Source organism: Tympanuchus pallidicinctus, unplaced genomic scaffold (assembly GCF_026119805.1).
Source record: "Tympanuchus pallidicinctus isolate F22 unplaced genomic scaffold, pur_lepc_1.0 scaffold24, whole genome shotgun sequence".
Lineage (NCBI taxonomy): Eukaryota > Metazoa > Chordata > Aves > Galliformes > Phasianidae > Tympanuchus > Tympanuchus pallidicinctus.
The window spans coordinates 8,587,320-8,612,036 of record NW_026294741.1 but is presented as its reverse complement, the minus strand read 5'-3'; the positions used below and the strand labels follow the sequence as shown (position 1 = coordinate 8,612,036).

Genomic DNA, 24,717 nt, shown 5'->3' with positions numbered 1-24,717 from the left:
AGAAATTCTACAACAGCACAGAGAAACAAAACTAAGCTTGAATGTACGGCTGTATACATTCAATTGTTTACAAGTGGTAATTGTTAAGGCAGCAGAAAGTTTTAAGTCTTGCTAAGGAAAACAAGTTTCAGTGTCATGAATCATCTCTGGCAAAAGAAACTTTGAAAAAAGCTTTGAAGCGTTTGCAGTGAGAGACGCAAAGAAAATGACCGAGCACCTGCAGGAAATCATGCTGCATGAGGAGCCAATTGCTTGTTTCAGAAAGGGTCACCGTGAAAGCTGTGCTAGGAACTAAAAGCTTTGCAAGAAATGGTACATATTTATTCCCAAATTGGTCACAGTAACCAAGAGCCATATCCTCAGCTGGAAACTGGTAAAATGACGTTGGCTTGCATGAAATTCACACAAGGAGTTGCATTCATCTAAGTATGGGACTAACCTAAAAGAACAGCTGGTCAGCAGTTAAAAGAAAACAAGCAGGGCATTAGCACATTTCAAAACAACCCAGGCAAGCCAAGCATTTGGTCTCCTTTTTGTTCCTTTTTACCTGACCATGAAAATCATTTCTGTAAGATAGCTTATAAAGTCTTGTCATGTCCTTTCCATTCTTAACAGCTATTTCTTCTGAAGAGAAACCCACTCTTGGGAAAAGGCATCATTTCTCCCCCATAGCAACGATGGGGTACTCCACACAAAGAAGCACCTAGCAGTTTAGTTCACATTTTTTAATAACATGGCACAATTTACATTACACAAGTCTTCGCTGATGAGGAAACATGCTGAAGATTGAGAGCTGCTTCACTTTTCTTTTCACATAGGATCTAGAAAGGACTTTATTACATACAGGATAAACAGCAAAAAGGTTGGTATATAACAATCTCTTTACAATACTGAAAGCTACCGCTACGGTTCCAGTGTACATATTCTTCAGGGTTGGTTTTTTTTTTCTATGTTTTGTATTTTTCCTTCTGTTCTTTAAAAAAAAAAAACAAAAACAAAAACCAAACAAACAAAAACCAAAACAAAAAATTGAAAATAAGAGGGAAAAAAGAAAAAAAAAACAAAACGGAAAAAGAACACTGCACAACATCTGGAGTTCACAAAATCTGAAGCTCACAACTAAACCTTCAGTTGACTACTAAAATAGATCTCTGATCATTAGAAACAACTGTCTGTAGTTACCTTTTTTCTTTTTTTTTTTTCCTTTTTCTTTCTTTTTTTTTTTTTTTTTTCCAAAACAGGATAACAACTTCAGATAGCACTTTAATACACTAGAAGACCAATGGAACTAATTTTATTTCATACATATATTTTACAGTCCGGTAAACAAGATAGTGAATTCTCTCTGATAAAGTCATATTCTCTCCAAATACTTAGATAAGAAACTTAATGCGTTATAAAAAAGTGTGTTATGAAAAGACAGATTTCAGAAGAATGATGCATTTTGTTAAAAAGGACCACGTTCTTCATGTGAATTCACGTCTTCTGTGATCAGGGAACAACAAGGCTGACCTGTTAACTATTCACAGACTTTATTACCAACTGAAATACAACAAATTGCATTATGAAATCTGCAGCGGAGTTCATTAATTAAACTACTGATCCACAGTGAAAACATATCCATCATTTTTCTAGAAAAGTATTGGCTTTCTTGTAGGATTTGTTTCAGTGTAGCTAAACATCACTTATTAAAAAAAAAAAGTGTGCGTACAGAGAAAAATGACACACAGACATGAATGGTTGTTAGCAAAGGTTCTTCCAAAAATAAATCTGACGTGTTAAGGGACAAAAGTTCTCGAAAACAGCCAGCATTTGATTATTACTCGGTTCAACCCAGGTTAATGTGACTGAAAACCTATTTGCCATGACAGTATCAGTGATTATAGACTGCTAACCTGACACGTGCTGAGGAATACACGAGGTACAGTAACATCAGCATCTTGATGCAGGGGTTCAGACAGAAAACTACACTTCTAGTGGGCTGTTTCTTCATCAAAACAAGCAGGAGAAACAGGTTTCAGGTACAGATGAGCTTGTTCAGGGAAAATATGACTTTAAGTATGTTGTGTGTTGAAAAGGCTCCTTTGAGTTATAAAGGCTTTTGTGAAAAGCCTTAAAATTAATTGCATAGTTGAAGGGGTTTAGCTGTCTATAACAATATATGTAACACAGCATAAGCAGTCTGTGTTGATCAATATTAAGTTTGCAAATAGCACAGTTTAAGAAGTATTAATGTATTATGTTACTTAATTTTATCTATTTACATTTGTACAAAGTAAAGCTTTCATCTTACCCTTTTTGCATATATGAACCATTAACCCATGAAGCACTCTTTTTACATAAATATCTACAAATGTCTTCACTTCTGGTCTGAAAGAGCTTTGTACGGTTGTCATTGGTGGTGGCTTGTTTCTAGGCAAATCATTCAGATTAATGTCTTGTTCTTCAGTTCAAATTTTGAAACTTTTAAACTAGAAATAAAATAGAGTAGGAGACACGAGGAACGTATGGACTTAGCTAAAAGATCTGGAAAATTTCAACATATAATATACAAAAAAAACATTTCAAAATCTTTGCACTCAGGTCTATACATATTGTACAGTGGGTCACATTCCCAGTCTGTATCAATAGACTAGTAAGAAGGTCTTTATATTTATGTTCATTTACAATGTTCTGTCCCAATCTCTCCGCTTTTTATTTAGTCTCGCTCTGCTTATCGAGCTTCGATGTCCTTGAGGGTGTGAGAAGGAGGCCTGTCTCTCATCTCTGCTGACAGAGGAGTAGTCCTTCTCGGAGACCCAGGCCGAGGCCCCAGCGTAGAAATAAGTGGTGGAGGGGCACTGAGAGCTGCTGTGGGGGGAGTTTTATTGAGGATACCGTTTTGGTGTCCTGTCGGGGGACTGACTCTGGGGTAGTGCATGCTAGGAAGCCCTGGTGTGATGAGGCTCGGGTGAGGCAGGTGTCCATCCAAGGCGGCCGGGTGAACTGAGTGCAGGCGTGCATGTTCGTAGTCCTCTCGGAGCATGTGCAACCGCTCCCTGTCATCCAAGTGGTTGCCCCGCTCATGCTCACGTCGAGGGTCAACGGAGAGAGGGTGGTGGTGATGGTGGTGGTGATTGTAGTCGTGAGGTTCCCGATCCCTGAACGATCTGTCGGCTTCATATAACCTTGGCGTAGAAAGACGGTGAAGGGGGTCATTTCTTAGCAAAAAGTCTCTGCCCAGGGGGTCTCTCCGATGAATATCTAGTTCTCTGTAAGGATCTCTCAAGGGATCTCTCATTGGATCCCAGTGGAAAGAAGGATAGGGGAAGCGTTCTCCACCAGGAATTGGGCTAATGCCCATAAACGGGGTCATCATGCGAGTCCTATCCAGGCCACTGATGCTGTTAATGTGATGTATCCCAGTTACACCCACCGTCATGGGCATAGACACTAAAGGACTTGGATGGACATTAGATGTAGATATAGGCGGTGGCTGATCAGACGACCTGTGAGTCTGAGGTCCCTCATGTTGAGCATCGTGGTCTTCCTTTCGCTCCTCCTTCACTTTGACTTCATTGCTTTTCTTCGGATTATCGTACGCTGGCTCATTCTTCCTCTCAGCCTCACGGTTTGAAGTACTGTTAGGCCTGCTGCTTTCCACAACAGGTGGCCTAGCATAGGGTGAAGGAACCCTGGACATTTGCTTCGACTCTTCCACCACTCGGCTTTCATGGCTCAGGCTTTCTTTCTCTGAAATATAGCTGTCCTTCACCTTGTGCTCTTCAACATTAATTTCCTTCCGAGATTCGGAGTGATCCCTCTCTCGCTCTTTGGGTTTCTCTTTTTCTCGAACCTCAGGATTCAGATGGCTCCTGATCTGCTCACTGGAGCTGCGATTATGTCCGAGGGAGTTTACTGGATGGATAGGTGCTGGCGAAGGATGGCTGGAGTGTCTTTTCTCAATGCTCTCTCTAGGAAGAAAGAGAAGTGTAAAAATTAAAGCACAAGAAACTCTCAAAAATAAAACAAAGCCTTGAGGATGTCTGACTATACTTGTTGATTTGCAGAAGACTAATAACAAGCACCATTTAATGCAATGCTTCTTTTACACATTCAGAACACCAGAAGAGCATCCCATCTCTACACTAGGTCTGTTCTGTTATCTCAGTGCAGGAGAAGATCCCTGAAGTAGCTGCTTTGTGAGTGATCTGACTGAAACTTCAAACAGTGAAGTCCACACATGGATCACAAGGAAGCTAGCTATAGAAAAGCTATTTCTAGGATCACAGCCTTAACTGTTTGCAAAAAGGAGAGAGAATAACAAAAACATACTAATTTCATGCAAAAAAAAGTGGAGGCAATTACATCTACACGGGTAATAGGATTTTACCCACTGCTTCTGTTAAGAATAAATTTGGGAAAATAGCCAATATTTTGTTCAACTGACTTACAGAGAAGCGTCCGTGCCTCTCTACATTACAAGTTTCTTATCTGTATTGCCTTCATCCTTCCAGATTTTCAGTTTACTCCTCACAATTTAATTTCTTTCTCAAACCTGAAGATTAAAGCTTCACAAGACACCAGTACTGTGGAGACAATCACCTCCAAAAAGACAGGCACCTCTCTAAGTGTGAAAAAAGCCCCAGTGCAGGTCTTTTAATAGAGCTGGCCATCATCTATAGATTATACACTGACTTCTTCAGCAGCGATGCCCATCATTCAAACTAGCTCTCAAAGCAGCGCCTCTCTGGAGTCTGTTGTTTTTAAGACTACCAGTCCCTCCCCATTTCTAGAGTAGAGTGAGCACAGCGCAGGCTAACGATTTATCTCCCTGGTACTGGCCAGGAAGCCTCCAAAACACTGCAAGTTCTTTCCATCTCTGAAACCTATTTATGTTGCATACAAGACTTAGAATTATTGAGAAAATAATCGTTTGGCAGCAGATAACAAAAGACATATCTGAATGGATCCTGTCCCAACTATTTTCTGAAAGCAGAGCTGACCAAGTGGAGTAGCCTTCCTATTTAGATTGAATCAAATTTGAAAGGTAAAACGAATTCCTCAGTTCCAATGTTTTTCAGGTCTCACTAACTGCTACTGATTTCAGAGCTGCAGTTTCTCCATGAAGACAGCTCCAGATATTTGGTGTTGGGCAAGTGCTGTTTGCTAGATACGGGAATTCTGTTCCATCAGAGTGATGGACAGCATGCTGTTAAAGGCAAAAGTGAGGGGTGAGCAGCAGGGTCCTCTGCAGTCCCTGAACAGCTCCAGTTTACATTCTTCTCTGGGTATCTCTAAGCTGTAGGTACTTTTGGTTTGTGAAACTGACTGGGACCTCACCAGAAGAATCTTCCGCTGTATCGAAACTGTCGGTTTATAGGCTATGTCTAAAAAAAGTTTAAGAGTCCAGAATGCAACTGTTAAGTGCTGGAGCATTTGATACCAGAGCTGCTTTGTCTGCATGGACTACTAATTAACTCCTGGGTAGCGGGTTCTGCTTTGACTGACTGTGCCCTGAACACTCCAAACACTTTGTCCTGCCTCTACTTTCCTTTCCTCCTGCTCTCCACAAAACATTTAAGTCTTTCTTCCAGAAACTTCCAGATTTGGACACAGTGAGACCAAGTCATAAAAACTTGACTGCAGGGCATTCTTAATTGTTTTGTTTCGCTAGGGGGAGCTGACTGAGTCCTTTCATTGATATTTAATCAATTTTTCTGTGTAATTTACATATTTTAAATTGTTTGTAAAATCTGAACAAAATAATGGACATTTTCTGTAATTAAAGAAAGTATATGTGCAATCCAAATAACGCTATCCTTTGCCAATTTCATCCTCTTCAGTTACACTGATGGCATTACCTCAAGATTACTGATTACTTAGGTAATCATTCACTTATGTAAATGGTTGCCCATTGGTCAGGGAAGGAGTAATTTTTTATCCTCAAATCTATCAAGGGCTCCTTAGATTAATAATACGAGAAGAGCTCTAAGCCTCAGTCTCCCTAAAAAAGAAACTTAAGATCATGTTCTCAAATGAACTTATGACTAAATAAGGTATGCTTTGAGGCTGTATGCTCTACTGACAGATAATGCGCAAGGCATCTCATGCCAATTACTTTGCTTCATTTATGTTGACAGAGAACAATAGATAATTGTATTCTTTCTAAAGTTCCAGGATTACAAACACACTGATGTCCTCATTAGAATGGAATTGCTCAGTGACATCTTTTAAATTAAATAACACAGAGAAGGAACAAATTCTGTTTTGCACAACAGCTGTATTCACTAATTTTTTTTTCTAATGCTGGAGTGCAGTAATAAGAGTCCTGAACAACAACAAGAAGCTGCATGCAGTCTTGCAGGAGGAAGCAAGAACTGTAACAGGACGTGGCAGTGCAGCTCCCCAGCCAGCTCTGCACCTGGGAGAAGTTCACAGACTGCACTTTCACGTTATTTTCCATCTGAAACTCCTCAGGGATCTGTCCTATCTCACTGCAGCCAGGGAAGGGCCGCAGCACTCTGGCCATATACGTTATCCTAAAAGAGCAATAAGCGATTCGCTGCAACTCATTTCGACGGCCATCTGAAATGAGGAGAAGGAGAGCTCGGAGGAACCTGCGAGGGACCTTCCATGATAAGTCCAGATGAGTGCTTTTGTCTAATGGCCCGTGCGCAGCAGATAAAGCTCAGGGCAATTTTGATGACGGGACAATTCTGAGATGAAATTAAACCGGCACTCTGGGCACGATTCCCCATTCTGTCTGGTCAAGTTAGCAAAAAATAGGTCACACAGACTGGGACCTCAATCAGAAGGGTGAGGCTACACCCACACCCTGCTGGGTGCCACTGAGGGGCAGGGGAGAGGTGTGAGAGGCTCATAAGCTACACCAGACATTATCTACAAAGGGAGAACGTCTCCAGGAAGGAATTCTCTGCATCTTCTCAAACAGGGAACAGTGTGAGCATGCTGCAAAGTAGAACTCTTCAAAATCACACGGATGCATAGCGATACTGGATCAGCAAAACCATTATTGTACTAAACTGGTAGCCATAATTGTGCAGAAACATGAAGGATGAATGACGTTTACTTTTAAACTCTCAAATCACTGAAAATAAATCATGTTCTGAGCTATGATATGGAGTTCAGGAAATGCTAAAGCTGTTTGCAGGGGATGTATTTCTGAAAGGGATTTTCTTCAGCAGGAACACCTCATAACAAAGCAACAAAATAACTGAAAGAATCACATAATTGTAAAGGCCACCCGTATCATTAGTAACTAAAATGCTTTGCCATTCAAGCCAGTAAAGTTACTCACATGCTTAAGCATTTCGCAGGACAGAATCCCCAATTTCTAACAGAAATTGATTTGGAAGCATTAACACCGGACATGAAAATAATGAAGCTATGCTACCAAACAGAAAATATTCCAAATGGAAAATGTAGGTGACAAGATCTGAAGTCTGACTTGCTCTTCACATTTTACAATAACATAGAAAAGCTCTTCAATGTATTTTTTAGAATATCTAATGTGTTAGCATAACTTCTTTTTGAAAAGACTGCTAATATTTGGGTTAGTGACAGAGAAGTCAGAAAAGCACATCCCCTAAATATTTTTTTATGTTAAAAAATTAGAGACAAATAGCCATTACGTAGTAAAGTAATGCGCAAACTTAGCAGGAAAGCCATTAAGCCACAACTGAAAAAGCTGAAATCAGCCTCTCTGTATTTTTCAAGGAAGGCATGACACTTGCTGAATGGCAAATTCTCATAATTTGGTACTTTAATGTTAAGAGGAATTGTTACGGAGTTAACTGTAGAATGGGAACAGTCCTGACAAAAAAAAAATATGACCAGGTTTTACTTTTCATTAACCCTTCCCAGCCTGGACATGTTAGAGTGCAAGTCCATGTAAAACACTGGAGAAAAACCGTGCTTGAAGGTAAGCAACAGCAGTGCATGTATGCGTGCTTTCTGCAGGGCAATCCAGGCCAATTTCACAGGTGGCATGCACTGAAGCTCACTGTGGTACTGGAAAATGCCAGGCTGTTGTATTTCATGGTTGGTGTCATTTTACAACTTTATCAGTGGTTTCTCTCCTCAGGCCATTTTAGGGGGTGTGAGCAGGCTTATTTGTTCTGCAGATAGGATCAGATTTGCAAAGTTAAGTATTCACAGGTGCAGATACGTGTCTGATGGACTTCATAGCTCTTTTTGCATCCTGTCAGGCACCTATCCACACACTGAATCTTCAAAAAACCTATAAAAACGTCACCCACAAGGCAAGCATTCTATTCTCACTTGACACCGCCTGAACTCTGCTCCAGCAAAACTCCTTCTGATGAACTGAGGTGCAAGTGAGAAGAGAAACAGATGCAGCAGGAAGCACCCGAGGCAGATCTGCAGCTTCCCTACTGCCTGCCTGCACCGCAGGCGGGGATGGCGTCAGCTCCCCCGAGGGTCCCTCTTCTGAAGCTCTGGTTTAACAATGTGCCAGGCTGGGAAGGGTTAAAAGCGGAACGGAGCCCCAAGCTTTGAACTAGACAATTCTTGGAAGTGTTCTTTCGTACCTTTCTTTGTCATCTTTACTAACAGATGAGTCTCGTTTATCTACATCTCTATCTCTGTCATGAGCTGCAGCAGATGAACTGCGCTCCAGCTCTCCTGGCTTCAGCCAGGGCGGAGGGGTCGGGAACGAAGGAGGAGTTCGGTGCAGTCGGTTCCAGGGCTCGTGAGGGTTGCTAAAGCTCTGCATACTGGGGCCATCCTTGTGGCCGAACATTGAGTTGGGTGCTGAAATGGTGAAGTGGAAAACAAAAAGGTTTAAGAAAAAGGTATGCTCTAGTGAAGGTACTTACCAAAAAAACTTTTACAGCACTCAGAGTTAAAATGAATACATATTATTGGGAGCTGGAAAAGGAAAGGAAATTAACAGAGATTCATTAGAGGGTCTCATTCCTAAAAATGGGCAGGCATCTGACAGCTGTTTTAATTGGATAGGGAAATGCTGTGGATAAAATCGACAGGGGATGAAAGTAGAAAGATAGAAGTGACAATGATCCTTAGTCCAAATATTTTGGAGACACCAGGAAATGACCATTATACTGAATATAAATAATGGAACTTGTTGCATTTGATCCTGAACCAAAGTAATATAATACGCGACCAAAATCATGCCAGATTTGGAGTATGGTGAAAGAGAGTGACTTTTGAAAGGATGATCTTTTGTGACTGGCCAAATCTAGAGAAATGTTGATGACCCTGGACAAATAAATGCAGGTTAGTGATCTTTTCCAGGCACAAGTCCTGGATTCACTGGTGAGAAAGGAAAAAAGAATGTCCTCATCCACAGCTGGGGATTACAAATAAGCACTGCACGTTAACTACTTTGACCATGCAACAAAACCACGTGGAATCCCACAAACTCCTCACACTCATGGATGCAGTTACTTTTTTTAATAAACAATGTAATGGTGACGTTTAGCACTACGCTGAACCCAAACTATGAGGTAACTAAAAGAAAATCATTTACTGGTGACTAAAAAATGCTGTTATTTAAAAGAAAAAGTTCGCTTTTCAAATTACCATCCCTTACTGATGCGTGACCTACGCAACTGATCAAATGGCAGCAACTAGTCACCATCACTCCACGTCCTGAATTACACGGCAAACAAGAATTCATAAACAAGGAGGTTACTCACTGACTGTCGGGTTGCCGAGTCCCCCGAAGGCATTGCTACCCACTGCAGTGAGACCGCTGAAGGAAGCTGGTCGATTGAAAGGCTCTGCAAACCAACGGAAACAGCTCACTGCTGTGTTGCTCACTGTGAGAAGGCATTGCTGTGTTACCCGGCTGTGCTACGCCCGCATGAAAGCTCGGTCTGTGTCCACCAACATCATCCTCTCTGCATCACAGCAGTGATGGTGAGAGGGTGGGAAATACGAACCGATCTTTTCTCCAGTGCAAGGTGTATGGGATCATCTCACAAGAAAAACTTCTACTTCGAAGCAAAACAAGATGTTACACACAGCAGGGAGGCCTGCAATCCAGCAAAAGCAGCGACTCCACTTAAAATCTGCAAACATCTCAATTTTTCTTTCTTTTCATTCCCTTCCAACTCAGTTCGATTGTCCTCAGGAAACAACCCTGCCTAGCAAGGCAATTAGTAAGTGTGGCAACTGTGCTTGCAAAACACCTTCAGGCCATGCCTCAGCCATGTCTCCTACACCACAGGCAGGATATATATGAGATGCCTTATGTACTGATATGTCCTGCTGACCTCAGCAGCTTGTAATGCTCTTGGTATTTACTGCTAGTACTGTATGGAAAACCAGCATGGACTATGAAAACCATTGGCACTTAAGGTACACAGGGTGCAGGTAAGCCAAATGAAGCAAATTCCCTTCTCCATTTTAGAGAAATTGATGAAACCATCAGCCCTGAGAAGAGGAAGGACAAACTGAGCATTTTTTGTAGGCAGCTCAGTACAGAACGATGAAACCACACCATGAATCTGCTGCAGCAGTTTGGTGGTCCTCCTGAATCACTCCCTATGCAAAACAAAATATCAAATTAAAGTCCTGACCTCTGATGCTCTTGTGTGCAGCAGGTTGCTTATTACATCACTAAATAAGAAGGAAACTAACATTTGTTGAATGTTGTTTTTTTTCTTGAACTTTTATTTGCTACTTTTTCGCTGCCATACACGTTTAAGATCAGATCACAAGATTTTAAGGATCTGCTTCCCACTCACTGAAATAAAAAGCAGGCATCTCAGTAGCAGTTTGGAACAGAAACACCTCTCTGAATCTGAGCCTTAATCTTCAAGTATTTTTTGACTGCTTATAAACACAACTACACTGAATCCTAACCTCCTGCTACTCCTCTAACGCCCAGATGGTTTTTTCTCTCAAGTATTTTAACTGGCGCTGTCAGTTTTACTATTATGTACATTTAGAACTGCTGCTTGGGTTACAGAAGACAAATGGATAAAATGTACAATTTGTAAAGGTCAAACTGGCACATGGACAACCTTTAATGGTCTACACCAAAAGACATGAAGTAAGACCAGTGTGGCACTACTCTGCCACAGTAGCAGAGTAAAAGCAGAGTGCAAAAACTCACAAGCTTGCTACAAATTCAGAGGCGTGACCTCAAGCTTGTGCTAAAGGGTCCATCATGCAGATCCAGCTGTCAACACGCCCATGCCTTGTGGTGCTACGGGTGTGCTTAACTGTTACCTCTGGGGACTGGCTATGGAGGAGCATCTTCTGGGTTTGAAAAAAAGATGGTGGCTGTTCAGACTGCGCTCCATGAAGCTCTAACACAGCCTTTTGGCTAATGACAGAACAACTGAACTAACTCAGTTCAGTGGATATTCACAGTGTAACAAGCTACAGCAGATCCTGCGAGGGCAGCAGGGGCAGAAAATACCTGTGTGTTATTTCTGAGTTGTATTCACAGTGAGTGGCTTGCACAGAGAGGGCCAAGAACTGCTCACTGCAGTACTGCACTTACCTAAATGAGCAGCTGGGTTGAGAAAGTTGCTGTGATGAGGTGGAGGACCAAAAGGGGTGCCGGCTGGATGAGCCCCACCTGCCAAAACAAAGCAACGCAGTGAATTCCTAGTGATGCTCAGGGAGGGACTTCCTGCGTTCTAGGCTCATTCTTAAACAGCACCTCACATAAGCAGAGATTGCAGTACGCTCAGGTCAGGCTCCTATGCAAACAGCAGCTGCTTTTCTGAACAGAAGTTGTCAGTTACAGAAGGTGGAGGAGAGATGTGTCAGTATGGAAAAAAAAAAGAGGAACACACAGTAGAGTGTATTTCCAACCTGTCATCTCCATGATGCAGATATCGCTGCATGAAACGTTTCTCCGTGTATAACCTGCATGGCATTTCATCACATTGTTGTTCTTTTTTCAAAAACCATATGGAATAAATTTAAAATATTTATCAAATAGACTAATAGCCTCTGGCACCTCTTGCAAAGTTCATAAGCCAAAGCATATGGGAAATTTCCTCTCAACATGGCACAGATTAGCATGTTAATGAGCATGGCAAAGAAAGAGTTTGATCCTCAATACTTACTGGCTGTAGAGAAGAGAGTCGAGGGCCGGGCCAGGTCATGGGGGTGGTGGATGGCTCCAAAAAGGCTGGGGCCTGGGGGCCTGCTCAGAAATTCAGGTTTCAGGCCGAAGTCCAGCTTGTGTGGATCTGACTGCATCTGTTTCTGAAATACATTAAAAAAAAAAAGAGTTGCAAGAGACTGTCCTAAGAGGCACTTTCAGAATGCTGTGGGTATGGCAATGTATTCATAACAACTCATGATTTAACAAAGATATTCGTTTTTAGGACCCTGGACATAGGAGCAGAGCCAGCCTTGTGACAGCAGGCCAACAACCTCAGGTTCCCAAACGATGCCCAGGGTTCACCAGTGTCTTCACAAACACATTTACCCCTCTGGAGCAAAGGGTTTTAGCACAGACTTGACTGAACAGAACAAACACTGCAATCTCTGAAGAGGCCTTAAACACATCCTTGGTTGTAAGTACAGGTCTGTCTTTAAAACAACAATAAAAACAAAGTGAAAGAGAGCTGTTAGTTTGGATGTGAGCCCCGGGTGGGCAGGCATGCTGAAAGCAGGGAAAGCACCAAGTGCAAGAGGCAGAGCTGCCAGCTGACCTCTGACTGCAGGGATCACTCATCACAGTGACACACACACCACAAGCATCACACGTTTAAATGCGGAGCTGCAGCCAAGCAACACTTGATGCTGTGCATCTTTCAGTGCCTCTCAAACTGCAATCGATCAAGAGAGGGGCTAAAATGAAGCAAATTACATATGAGGTGCAGTTGTGTCAGAAGAACTCAAGTCTCATTTTGACAGCTTGCACTCCAAATTCAAAGCACTGCATGTCACTGCCTCTATTTACATGGTATTAGAACGAGCAGATTTTCTTTCTGAAAGTGTCTTTCCTGATGTGGCTGTACTGTATATGATAAGTGGATGAAGGACGGGTTCTTCGTTGTGTCACAGACTCACTTTAGTGGTTCCCACTTCAACAGTTTTATAGAATGCAGAGGAAAACCAAATTCCCAATTACCTGTGCTGCCAGAACTCCCTAAATGCAGATTGCTGATTAATTGTGCAGGTCAGCTGAAAGGATTTACCAACGTGTAACACTGAACCAGTAGATCTGAACAGTAATTCAGGAGCACGTTATGCTTAATAAATCAATATTTAATACCGTGCCAGCTCAGAGTACAGACTATTACAATGATATAAATATGCATATTAAAAAGTTATGACCAAGTTAATGTGCATGCCTACTAGCTGTTTTTCAAGTGCTAATAACATGTCTATGAAGCTATGAGCAGAAAAAAATGAAACAAAAAAGCAGGTTTATCAATGTTTTGAGATAATAACCTGCAAAACACGGCCATGTTAAGGTCGCGTCTTTCAGATGTCAGACTGCAGTACTTCAGTGATTTAAAAAGACCAGAAAACACAAATGCCTCAACTGAAGGCTGTGTGCCAGATTTCTAGGCTGTGAGCTCTTTTTATTCTTCTTAACAACCAAGTTATAAACTTCTGACAGGCATTACTCAGAACAGCAAATCTGGCAGAAACTTTAATTGCTGCCATATGAGCAGTACTTTTCTAACGACGAAAAAATCCCGTCTGAAGAGGAATGGAACATCACAGCTGTGTTAAAAGACTTCTGAATGTGCTGATTTACCTCAAAAGAATACGGAAGAAAACTGATCAGATTCATTTTACTCCCATTTGCTGCTCCAGAGAGCCCCACTATTGATGATAACCCTTATGAATGTATTTCAGGTCCAGCACCTTAACCCAGGCCCGCTAAACTCAATGCAAATGCCTGCACTAATTTCATGGCTCGTTAGATCAAGCTGTAAGTCCTTTCCAAAAAAGAGAACGGGCCGATTAGGGAGCATAAAATCTGCCTGGAATCCAGGCTGACCCCACATTGGTCATCCTGATCCACACTGAACTGCTCTGCGCCCAGGGCTGCTGTCTGGCTCAGGCTGTGTCTCAGGAATCCTCTGGGTGTGCACACAGGTTACACACATCTGAATGGTGTCTTGCTGCTGCTGAGGTGCAGGCAGGCAAAAGGCATCTACAGCTACATGCGTTCTTTCCTGGGGTTGCCTACATTTTTGCCTTCATGACTGCAAACCATACCTCACTTTCTGACTGCACTGAGATGGTGAAATGCACTTTCCAATTACTTTTGAAATTATCATCATCCATGCCTCAAAAAAACAAATGCTCTTTCCCGACAGCCTGAGCATTATTATTGTTTTTAAACAGGCAAAGTCAGTAGATAGAAGAAATGGCTGCATGAAAATGGCATTTACCATGGGTTATAAATATAGCAGTATGACCTCTTTGAATATCAAATCAAAGAAGATTCAAAGGACACAGATAACATGGGAACAATAATTTCATTTCAAGAAAATATCTTTTCAATAAAATAGAAAAAAAAAAGGAGATATAACTCTCTAGGTCTATAATCTTGTCTTTTTTGATAATGGGAAGATGAATGAAGATCACTAGCAGGGGAAACATAAGGAAGCAGAGAAGAGAGATACGTCTACTGCAGCAAATTAACCTGTCAACCTTGTTTAAAAGGGTTATTTTTAAACTCTATTAGCTGTAGATTTTAGTATCTGTTCAACATCTTCATAATCTTACAGCACTACCTTATATAACACAACTCAGCTGCATACAAAGACTGCACAGTGGTAGGGCCTGCTTGTTCATTTCACTTTCTAGCACAAACTCCTGACTCCTGCAATGTAAGGCCAAACAAAGACACCAGCCTTTCCTGTCTATTAATGCAGTGAACATCTGCAGGAGCAGCACAGCTCTAATGCTCCTTGTGGTTATGCTAACAAGGCATTAGCCATGGTACAGACCTGCTAACAGCAAGAGGCAAATCCTCCCACTCACAAGTTTGCCGTGTGCAATGTACGCGAAAAGCAGGTGCCCCAAGACTGACCTTGACTTTCTGTTGGTGATGGTAAATCTGCCAGGCGATGTGGACGTGCATAGCGCACCACTTCCCCGGTTTCTGGAAAAAACAGGAGGGATACAGCATGAATCAGTGATTTTCCAATACCTGTGATGCTGCACCCTAGGAATGCTCCTGGTCATCCTCCTCTCCAGACAAACCCACGTTCTGTTTTTCTGCACTCCTGCAATCTTCTGATGCCACTGGCTGAGAATGCAGCTTGTACTGCTGGAATCTGCCTGTTAGCAACTGCTCTGCACAGCTGGATTGCTTCATACAGAACACTGAGTACGTCTCCAAAAGCGCTGCTATTCTAAGACTGGCCTTTCCACCCAAAGATCCCAATAAAAACACATTGAAAATCTCAGAATGGTTTTCAAAATCATCTGACTCCCTCATGTAACCATAGGTCTGTACCTGCAACATTTTGGCTCATCAGTAAACCCCCAAAATTGGACGCCAGTCAGCTCACTCTGGTTGGGAAGGTGAACTGGCTTAAGCTGGCTCTTTGCATCCTTCCTGTCACCACGCTTCTAAATAATGGGGCTGAGAAAGGGAGGGAAGAACCAGAGTGTGATTCGGCTTCTTCATTGATTCAGTAGCCCACCTCTAGGACACCTGGAAATCATGTCAGCAGGGACTTGATAAGGACACACTTTCATTACTTTGTTATTTATGGGTCTGTAGTTAACCACATGAACAATGATTCCTGCACAGATTTAGAAATAATCATAGGAATGAAAGCGGCTCTATAAGCTACCAGTAACTTAATTACTACACAAACTATGGCACAGGCCTTCTATATCTAGGTGTAAATCAGCCAACAGTTAAAAATCAATTACAAATAAAGTAAAAAAATAAAACCCCTCTCTCTCACACACAAACATAAAGTCAAGTCTTTTGCTTATTCACAGCAATTGGTTCATTAGTGATTTAATGAGTTCGGGTGGTCTGTACTTCCTTGGGTATGTTGCAAAACCAACAAAAATATCTTTTGGATTATTCTAAGATCAAATCTTTTGGATCCTTATCTCTGGACTATTTTGTGTTTGAACTGTGTGTGCTGGACAAGAAGATAGGTAGGAAGTTCCATACTGAATAACACACAAAACATACAACGAACATTAAAAAGCAGAATCCTTCAGCCTGCATTAAAACGGCAAGAGACGTCTGCCAGGGCAGTCTGTAGGATCAGCTCAGGGAACCCTGTGAGCCACAGCAACACAAGGATCATCAACATATAACCTCTGCTGTTTGCAATAAGGGGTTGTGTGAGAACAGGAGAACTTCTCGCTTTAGGACTGCTCATCTTTCTTGAGTGACCACAAGATGCTGACCACACTGCTCAGCAAACACAGAAATCCCCAGGATGGAACACGTTGCTGCTTTTGATCAGTGTGCTGCTGCAACCCGGCGGGGACTGAGACGAGCTCGACAAACTGTAGCACGAGAAGGTTTCTTACCCTCAACATGGGCCTGAACGGATCTGTCAACTGTGAAGAAGAAATGACAGCTTGGTTACATGCCTGTCACTCAAACAATTGCTCTAATTAACAAATTTGTATTGCTTCATTAAGAGATGAAATTAAAATGTTATAATTTTACTTTCAAATGAAGTCCTTTCAGATAATAATTAGTCCTCAGCCTCCGTACTGGAGCCGGCCTCCCTCCCCCCAAGGCTGTTGTACCTAAGTGTTGACAAGCAACAAAACAAGCCTCACACTGAGCACTCTGTCCTCTGGCATCTGCATTAATTTGTTGATTTAATGCTACCAAAATGGCTGGTTAACTGCTCTGAAGAAGAACACGGCTACGTCCTTTAGGCAAATTTCTGCTCTCATCTTTCAGAGCTGCTTGGCTTGCGAGAAGGCTGGAATTGGGCAGGGCAGAAGGCTGCTCCCACCGAGTGCGCTGCCCTGCCCTGCAGGATGCTGCCCTGCTCATTCAGCAGCAATGCCACCTGCTGCTGGCACATCCAGAGAGCCACCTCCTTTAAAAGAAGATCTACAGATGGAGGAGCTGATTTGCAGACTTGGTGATGGCACGCGGCATCATCCTGAAACAATCAAAACTGCACTACAAGCTGAAAGGCAGCATAAAGAGAAGTGACTTAATGATGGGAGGCTCCAGTTATCTTTTTGACTGGGCGGAATGAGCAGACATAAAAACACGTGGGTCCTTTTGGCATAAAGCTCAACAGCAGCAACCAATTTAGAGCACACTGGAACTACTAGAACCCAATGAAAACAGCTCTGCAGAGCTTAAAAGTTGACCAATTCCACAACATTGATTTTTGTCAGAGTTCTGCGAAAAACAGGACTGCATGATGTTCCTCGTTGCAAACAATGTATATGCAATCAAACAAGCAAACAACCCGAGGGCATTTACAAAGAACAGAAAAAAGCCAGAAGACGCAGCGCCAGACAATAAATGCTGTTCACATGTGCTTCAGCTCAAAATCCAGAGGCACCAAGTGATCAATAAAGTGCATCCACATTTTGCTGCTGCAATCAATAACACAGCAACCAAGGGAATAACTGTCATTACCCACATTAGAAACAATTACAGAATACAAACGTAAACCTCAAAGAGGTTTGAACGTTTCTGCGCTGAATTGGAGTTTGCCCCCAGTCTTGTGGGGATGCCAGCTGACAGCAAGGAAAGAGCTCTGCACTGCACGGCATCTACGTGCTTTAGCCAGCGATGGACAGGAGGATCAGGATTTAAACTGTCCTCATGCAACTCCTCTGATCTCACTGACTTAATAGTTCAGGTTAAGCTTTAGTTTCACACGTTGATTTGGACATACAGAAGATGGCAGCCCTCGTGCTCAACATTTTCACAAGGAATGGCTTTAGAAGAAGAATACAGTAACACTTTTTACACACCCGTGGATCTTTCTGGAGGAGGGTATGTGGGACAGTTCCAGGTCTGGCTGCAACATCGATAGGATTGGAAGTCTAGAATTGTAACACAGAAAGAGAGCATTTATGAGTAAAAAGCCATACAAAACCACAAACTGAAAAACAGCACTTCTTCATCATTAACACTGCCTAGATCAACTCTTTTAAGCAAAAAGGCTAGCTGCTATAATCCTCGCAGTGATGTACATGCTTATCATCTCAACTTCCAAACTCGCTTTGCTCACTGCCTTCCCACTAGTCGAAGTGAGCTGAAACACATGAGGCAACAGCACTGGGAATTCCTTTCACCTCTGAAAAGCTGAGCAATATGAGACAGCACCTAAAGCAGCACCTGGGACACCCAGGCTGTGCTCTGCTGCTCATCAATAATGCACTGGAGCTGGCCCAAACTGCTGCCCTCACTGCCACACACAAAGCATCAGCAATCCACGTGGTTACCGTGCAAGGATCTGAACTGCATCCACAATGAACTATTACCACACGAGCATCAGAAAAGGCAACATCTAGCTGGAAAAAATTAAAGCTTTTCCCTTGATTTGAATGTAAATATTCGGCTAACACAACAAAATGCATCTTTTGGAGGAAAAAACACTACATTTAGACAACATCTTCCTCACTTAAAATGAAGAAAAAAGAAATCAGCTGCACTATAACTAACAATTAAGTAACAGAGTTGTTAACAGACTGATTACCATATATATGAAGAATCCTACTAATGAACTGCAATTTACATATTCAGTCATTAGAGTGGATGGGCCAATTTAAGAAAGGTGTCTCCTCTGCAGAAATTTCAGTCCTGATTTCAGTCCTCAGTCATGGAGACTACAGGCTACAGCAAATGATTTCCTCCCACTCATAAATCAAGAGTGACTTCACAAAAACAAAGGAAAAGAGAAACAAACTCATCGCACTTAACTACCATCGCCACCACAAAGGAGTGGGGAACTGAATCCATGCACTGCATGATGCTGGAGCTCTGAGATAATTCTGGCAATGAGAAAACAGTAACGAGCCCTGCTTCTTAAAATCCTGACTGTTACACCACCTCACGCTACTGCACGCTACCCTGAGATCTAATGGCAGTGCTTCTGAAGTTAACTGTGCCACTGCATGGAGAACAACCGGTGCATTTGAGTGGTGAGATGCAAACACACCCTACCTTGGGCTGGAATGCTCCTTGGAGTGAGCCAAAGGGGCCCGTCGGAGGGATCATGGGAGGAATACCTGATACAGCTGGAGGATAGGAGTGAAACAGCTGAAACAGAGAAAGAGAGGGGAGCATAAATGCGTGTGAGCTACAAAACAAGGGCAGGCAGCTGAACGAGACAGCGAAAGCATTCCTGCAGAGACAGGGAAATGGTACATGGAGGGGCGCTGGAGATGGGATCCCGCCGCGACAATGTTAGTTAAAGCAGTCGATGGGATGTTCACAAATGTCATGATGTTCACTTCAGAGCTTAAAAGCAGTTCCAAAATCATACAGCCAGCAACCTGGCCTCTGCACTGGGCCATCGCAGCTGAGGCTTTTGTCGTGCAATGACTGGTTTTTCAATTGGATGGGGATTTTGAAGGGTTTGCAGAAGATTTCAAGAGAAAAGGCAGGGCCTGGCCAACAGGGCACAGAACGCTACTGTTTGAGTGGGAAACAAACCTGCACAAGCTCTAGGATATTGCATCATTAAAACCCCATTAGTATGCTAGGATTTTAATGGTTTCTGTCGGAAATGAGGAAAATATGCACAATTCTTACTTCATTAGCCTGTCTGAGAGGATATCCTGCCACTGCCAGCAGCAGCAGAGACAGATGAACTTAATTGCTAAAAAGGATTACTTATTAAAAAAGGCCAAAGTAGAACCCCTCAAAACTGGAGGGCACTGGTCTGATAGGACAGACCATGAGGCATAAAAAGAGGCAAATCTCCACTGATCTCAATGATCCCAGTGTATCTGTACTAAGACAACTCAGCAAAAACAAAGTTCTCCTGCGCTAACACAGACAGACACGTGAGAAACAAGCAAGTAAACCATCATGATCGAATCCTATCTGGTCTCTGTGGTCTGGCTGTGAATCTTTCCCTTGCACTGTAACACAGTCAGGTCACACAATTCCACAGGAACTGCAGAGATCACACACAGAACTGCTTTCTGGTAGGAGGTGGGGATTCAGAGCATCTCACTGCAAAGATGTTCTCACTGGGAAACCTTGGGATCTTAGCAGGGGACGGCTGCTAACCTCACTGCTACTGCCAGCCAAACACCTGAAGGAGTTTCCTGGCTGAAACAATTTCACCTTGAACTCAGCCAATTGAAAATGAACCTCCTGGGTGCTGCTTCTGGGATCAAAATAGAGGACCAGTTGGCCAGCTGAACACAAACAGCCAAAAACTGGATGTGGAGGGGACAAACACTGAGAGAATCACATCCCACAGTAAATCAGCTCACAAAGTTCTGAACTCAATGGACGTGTGTGCTTTTCTGAACCCTTTCTCTCAAAATCAGAGTTCCCCTTTCAACAGCTTCAATCTTGGAAAGCTGTTTGTTCACCCTGCAGGCACTGAGATATGGGAAATTATTTCAGTATGTCAGAGATATCAAGAGATTGTTATTTAAAAGCATGGAACGAAGTCTCCTTTCGTAACGCATTTCTGCTGTTGTTTTCACTGCTCTTTAATTTGGACTTGCTCCTCTCAGTGATGCAGAAAAAAACTTCAGACGAGTTGCTGCTGGGCTGTGGGTATTTGAGAAATCATTGCAAGACATGTCCTCACTGACAGTAACTTTTTAATAACCAAAATGTGGTTTGAATCCTCCAGTGTCTTCTGTATTTAATTCTGTGCTTAATGGACTAATTTCAAAAGATGGAGCGAGGCTTAATATTCTATTATCTACAACTAATAATAAGGAATGCTTTTCTTAGTTTTATAACGACCGCTGAGTTAATTAAATTTGACCTTCCCCTGCTTTCTCTTTTCTAACGTACATCGATTTTAACTCTCTGACAAACATTCCTGCTCTCCTGCAGAGTTCATTTACAGGCTTTAACAACACTGCCAGCTTTTTTTGAAGATGCACCTGAACACACAGTGAAGATCTATTGCAGAAACTCACCCCTGAAGAAGGATCTATGGATGCCAAAGTTTCAGGTATTCAGAGGAGAGAAAAAGCCCTGGCAGGTACGCACTTGTGGCAGCAAAAGGGGCAGGTCAGGAAACTGATGCAAGCAGCTCTGTACCTTCACAACCCACACTCTTCCTAGGAGTGATTACTGAAAAGCTCTGGCTACCACGACCTTGCTGTAGCTTTAGCAAGGCTGCTAATCCAGTGAAATTTATTGCCATCATGTTGATCTTTGGCATTAGCTTGCTAAATATCCAACAGGCGCCAAGTGTGATTACTTTGCAATAACTTCATTAGGACAAACCTTTCCTGAAGGAAAGCAGGGGAAGCTTAATGCACCAGGGCTCTGCTGCTCTGCCTGTGCCAAGGCCAACATCCCGGCACCCTGGCTATCACAGAACCTCTGGAAGCTTGACCTTACTTGAACAGGGGTAATACTGAGACCTGCAGGATTCACCATGAGTCTGAACACAATATCCAGCTGAGGACTATTGCACTGTTTCCTATTTTACACATCAACCTTCGTGCTTTCTTTCTCCAAAACTCATTACTTATTTCCCATTATTGCCCTTATTGCCTGAATCAACACGCCACGTTCAGGATAATCTGTCCTTTGAATCCAAGTAAAGCTACACAAACAAGAGTGCAGTTTTGCAAACAGTGATGCAAACAGCAGCGTGACCCTTCTGAGTGATTACCCTCGGCTTAAATGTTTGCCTCACACTCCCACAGGTGTGATCCTGCAGGCACTCACACACTGTACGCTTAACCAGGGTGTCAGGAATTAATGGGACTGTTCCCATGGGCTACAGGCATCAGTTATGAGCAGGAACTGCGTTTAATCAGGACAGCAGAAAGCATCACACCATCATCTTAACCAGTCTTCTCGCCCAGTTCCACTTCTAAGCAAAATCAACATATGAAGCCAAATGCTTTGCAAATTTCTGAATGCTGATGCAGTACTCCTTCTCTCATCAAAATATCACTCCTGGATTTAGAAATTCTTGTCCAAATGAATGAAATACCTGCCTTTGTTGGTATGAAGAAGGAAATGTCACCCATCTTTCAGCAGCAAATGAATCAGTAGATTCTAAACCTTAAGAGCAGAAGCTTTGCAATTCGTATTGAGTTCATCTCAATGCACAACATTTTTGGTAGCTCTGAGATAAGCATGTCTAGAGCACAGCTGGGCCGCCTCGCTGCCATCAAGCAGAGCACAACCAGCCCAGTAGGTCAGACAGGCTTTTGAAATGGGAAGAACAGACAAGCTTTCAAATTCTATAAAACAAAACACGATATATTAGAATAGCCATTAGATTCCCTAACCCTCAAGGGTTCGTATGATAGTTTGACGTTTCGTTTCAGATTTCTCAGGGAAAAGATCATTCTTAAGTGCTTTTGGCACCACCGAAACACGGCGATGAAACTGCTGCTCTGTACTGCTTCACGCTACGGTCACCTCTTGCCTCGTCTTTCTCACAGCAAACCTGTCTTCCAGTGGTGTATGAGCAAGAGATCTTTTGACTGGAAAAGCTGATACTGCATCTTTATCAGAAACAAGCACCAGAAAATGCAAGCCTTCAAAAGCCAAAGCGATCAAGAACGATAATGGTAAATCCTGGAGTGATGATTAGGGAGAGATTCAACACCGTGCCATTGATTGAGTGGTGATCCCAACCCACCACAGAAAAGCAATTAAGTCAGTTTTAAACAGAGTAATAAAACTCACACTGTGACGGTAGAAGGGGTCAACTTTTGTAGGGTATTTGTCAAACTGCAAAGGGATCAAAGCACAAACTAGTTACTTTCTATTTCGTTGCTTCATTTCTGTTGGTAACACAGACTAATTCCCTATTATTAGGCAACCAACAGAGAGGAAAAATACGCAGAAAATGAACTTCCAGTGAAGCTGGTTCGGGTTTTTCTCCCTTCAAAGTATAACGAGGTCTTTATGAGCTGGGAAAACGGAGGAGGCACCAGAGTGCACCACTCCAACCATCAGGGATTCCCAGGCACGAGTGCCCCTTCGGCCAGCAGCCTCATCCCTCAGCCCCTGCGCTGCCACTGCCTCTATCACACACACAACAGCAGTAGGGAAAGGACCGCCCGTCCTGTGCTCCCCAACCGCTCCTGGGCAGCTCTTTCCCCACCACCTGGCAAACTCTCAAATGTTGGTAATAAAGAATAGAGTTGTGCTCTACTTATCCTCACATTTCTGCCTGGGGTACGCACCATGGGCGGTGCTGGCGTCGGCATGATGGCAGTGGGTGGGATGGCGTGAGGGAAAGGCGTGAAGGTGTGCTGGTGTGTGTGTTGGTGTGTGTGCTGGTGCTGGTGCTGGTGCTGGTGGAACTCGGTCCTCAGGTACGGCGGTGGGCCCAGCGAGGCCCCGCGATCCGCGCTCTGCGAGGCCAAAAACCGCGTGTTTAGTTCCTGACGGAGAAGATCTTGTTCTGAAACACAAAGCAAAGCAACCTCTGTCAGCTCAGGGACTTGTCCACACCTTGTGCCAACTTCTGCTGGCTGCGGTGGTGACGTTCTACATTGAGCTTCCTCACGGTAAAGCACGACGCTGCATAGATTAAGAAAGCTCCTCCAGCTCTTCCCCAAAGGCCACGCTGAGAGAAGAAAGCCTCCAGTTCCCCTCTCTCACGGACCCTGCCTTCACTTCAGTGTTCATCTGAGGCACAGCGTGAAGGTTCTCCTTAAATTCCTGGACACGTCTCTGAGCAGTGTGGGTAAGAACACTGGGAACAGAGTGGCCGCAAACACAGCTCCCCCACTTCATGGACAGGAATTATACTACCAAAGTGCTGCTCATCCTCCATATTCATCCCTCAGATCCCTCTCAGTGAGCTGGGAGGAACTGACATCTTCCCACAAAGTACAACAGAGCACAGTTCGCTCCACTTCTAGCTGCTCCCCCCAGCCCTGCACAAACCCGACCTCAGGACGCTGTGTGCATGGTCACCAGACTTCTCCCTGGCCAGGCTGGCTACAGGGAAGCAAGGCTGAGCACAGACCACAGCTACAGCACAGCCATCTGCCACAGCGTTCACAGATTTTGGGTGGCCCCATACGAACTCTGAAGTGGTTTTACCCTGGGGAGCAGACAGAAAAGCACAGGCTTCCAAAAATTCTTCATCCCCGGGGCAGAAGAAAAGTCACTGGTGGTTTTTGCTTCTGACATCGACCCAAATTGTTCAGCGGCGAGTGACCCCTCTACCCAAGCAGCAGCTCTCACAGAATGGACCCAAAAGGAGTTATTTTGACTACAACTGGAGATTGAGTTTCCTTTGCCACACTGGGGCCACGATCTGTCTGTCTCTTACCTGAGTAAGTGCTACCAGCTGGGTGTCCTGGAACCTGCAGGGTCCCTGACGTCAATGGAGGTGGAGGAGGCAAAGCCGTAGGAGGGGCAAACATATTGGGGTGATGTGGGTGTGCGGGGGGCTGGAGGGTGGGCGTGAAGGTATGCAGTGGGCTGTGGCTTGGTAAAGAGAGGGGGAATGGTGAGGCGGAGGGGTGGTGAGATATGTGTGGAGGGGGAGCCTGAGTCTTGGCAGGAGTGCTGCTTCTGCTGCTGCTGTTAACAAAAAGAAAAGCAATTAAGCACTGCAAAGAAGAGAGAAAAGCTCTAAAAGCACACAT

At 43.4% G+C, this 24,717-nt stretch overlaps 1 protein-coding gene across 6 annotated transcripts in view; it reads right to left on the bottom strand.

The window, feature by feature from the left end:
- Nucleotides 1-710: 710 nt before the first annotated feature.
- AUTS2 (activator of transcription and developmental regulator AUTS2) overlaps nt 711-24,717 on the bottom strand; it is a 658,144-nt gene continuing 634,137 nt past the window's right edge. For 2 of the 6 annotated variants that reach the window (XM_052688464.1, XM_052688469.1), the window contains 12 exons: nt 24,399-24,652; nt 23,278-23,519; nt 22,796-22,840; nt 19,109-19,204; nt 17,914-17,985; nt 16,489-16,518; nt 15,014-15,085; nt 12,075-12,216; nt 11,501-11,578; nt 9,684-9,767; nt 8,553-8,775; nt 711-3,953 (listed from right to left, as the gene is read on the bottom strand). In XM_052688464.1, the coding sequence (XP_052544424.1) occupies nt 2,714-3,953; nt 8,553-8,775; nt 9,684-9,767; nt 11,501-11,578; nt 12,075-12,216; nt 15,014-15,085; nt 16,489-16,518; nt 17,914-17,985; nt 19,109-19,204; nt 22,796-22,840; nt 23,278-23,519; nt 24,399-24,652 (2,578 nt within the window). In that variant the 3' untranslated portion in view covers nt 711-2,713. The remainder of the gene's footprint in view (nt 3,954-8,552; nt 8,776-9,683; nt 9,768-11,500; nt 11,579-12,074; nt 12,217-15,013; nt 15,086-16,488; nt 16,519-17,913; nt 17,986-19,108; nt 19,205-22,795; nt 22,841-23,277; nt 23,520-24,398; nt 24,653-24,717) is intronic. The other 4 variants (XM_052688465.1, XM_052688466.1, XM_052688467.1 and 1 more) reach the window with 4 other exon arrangements.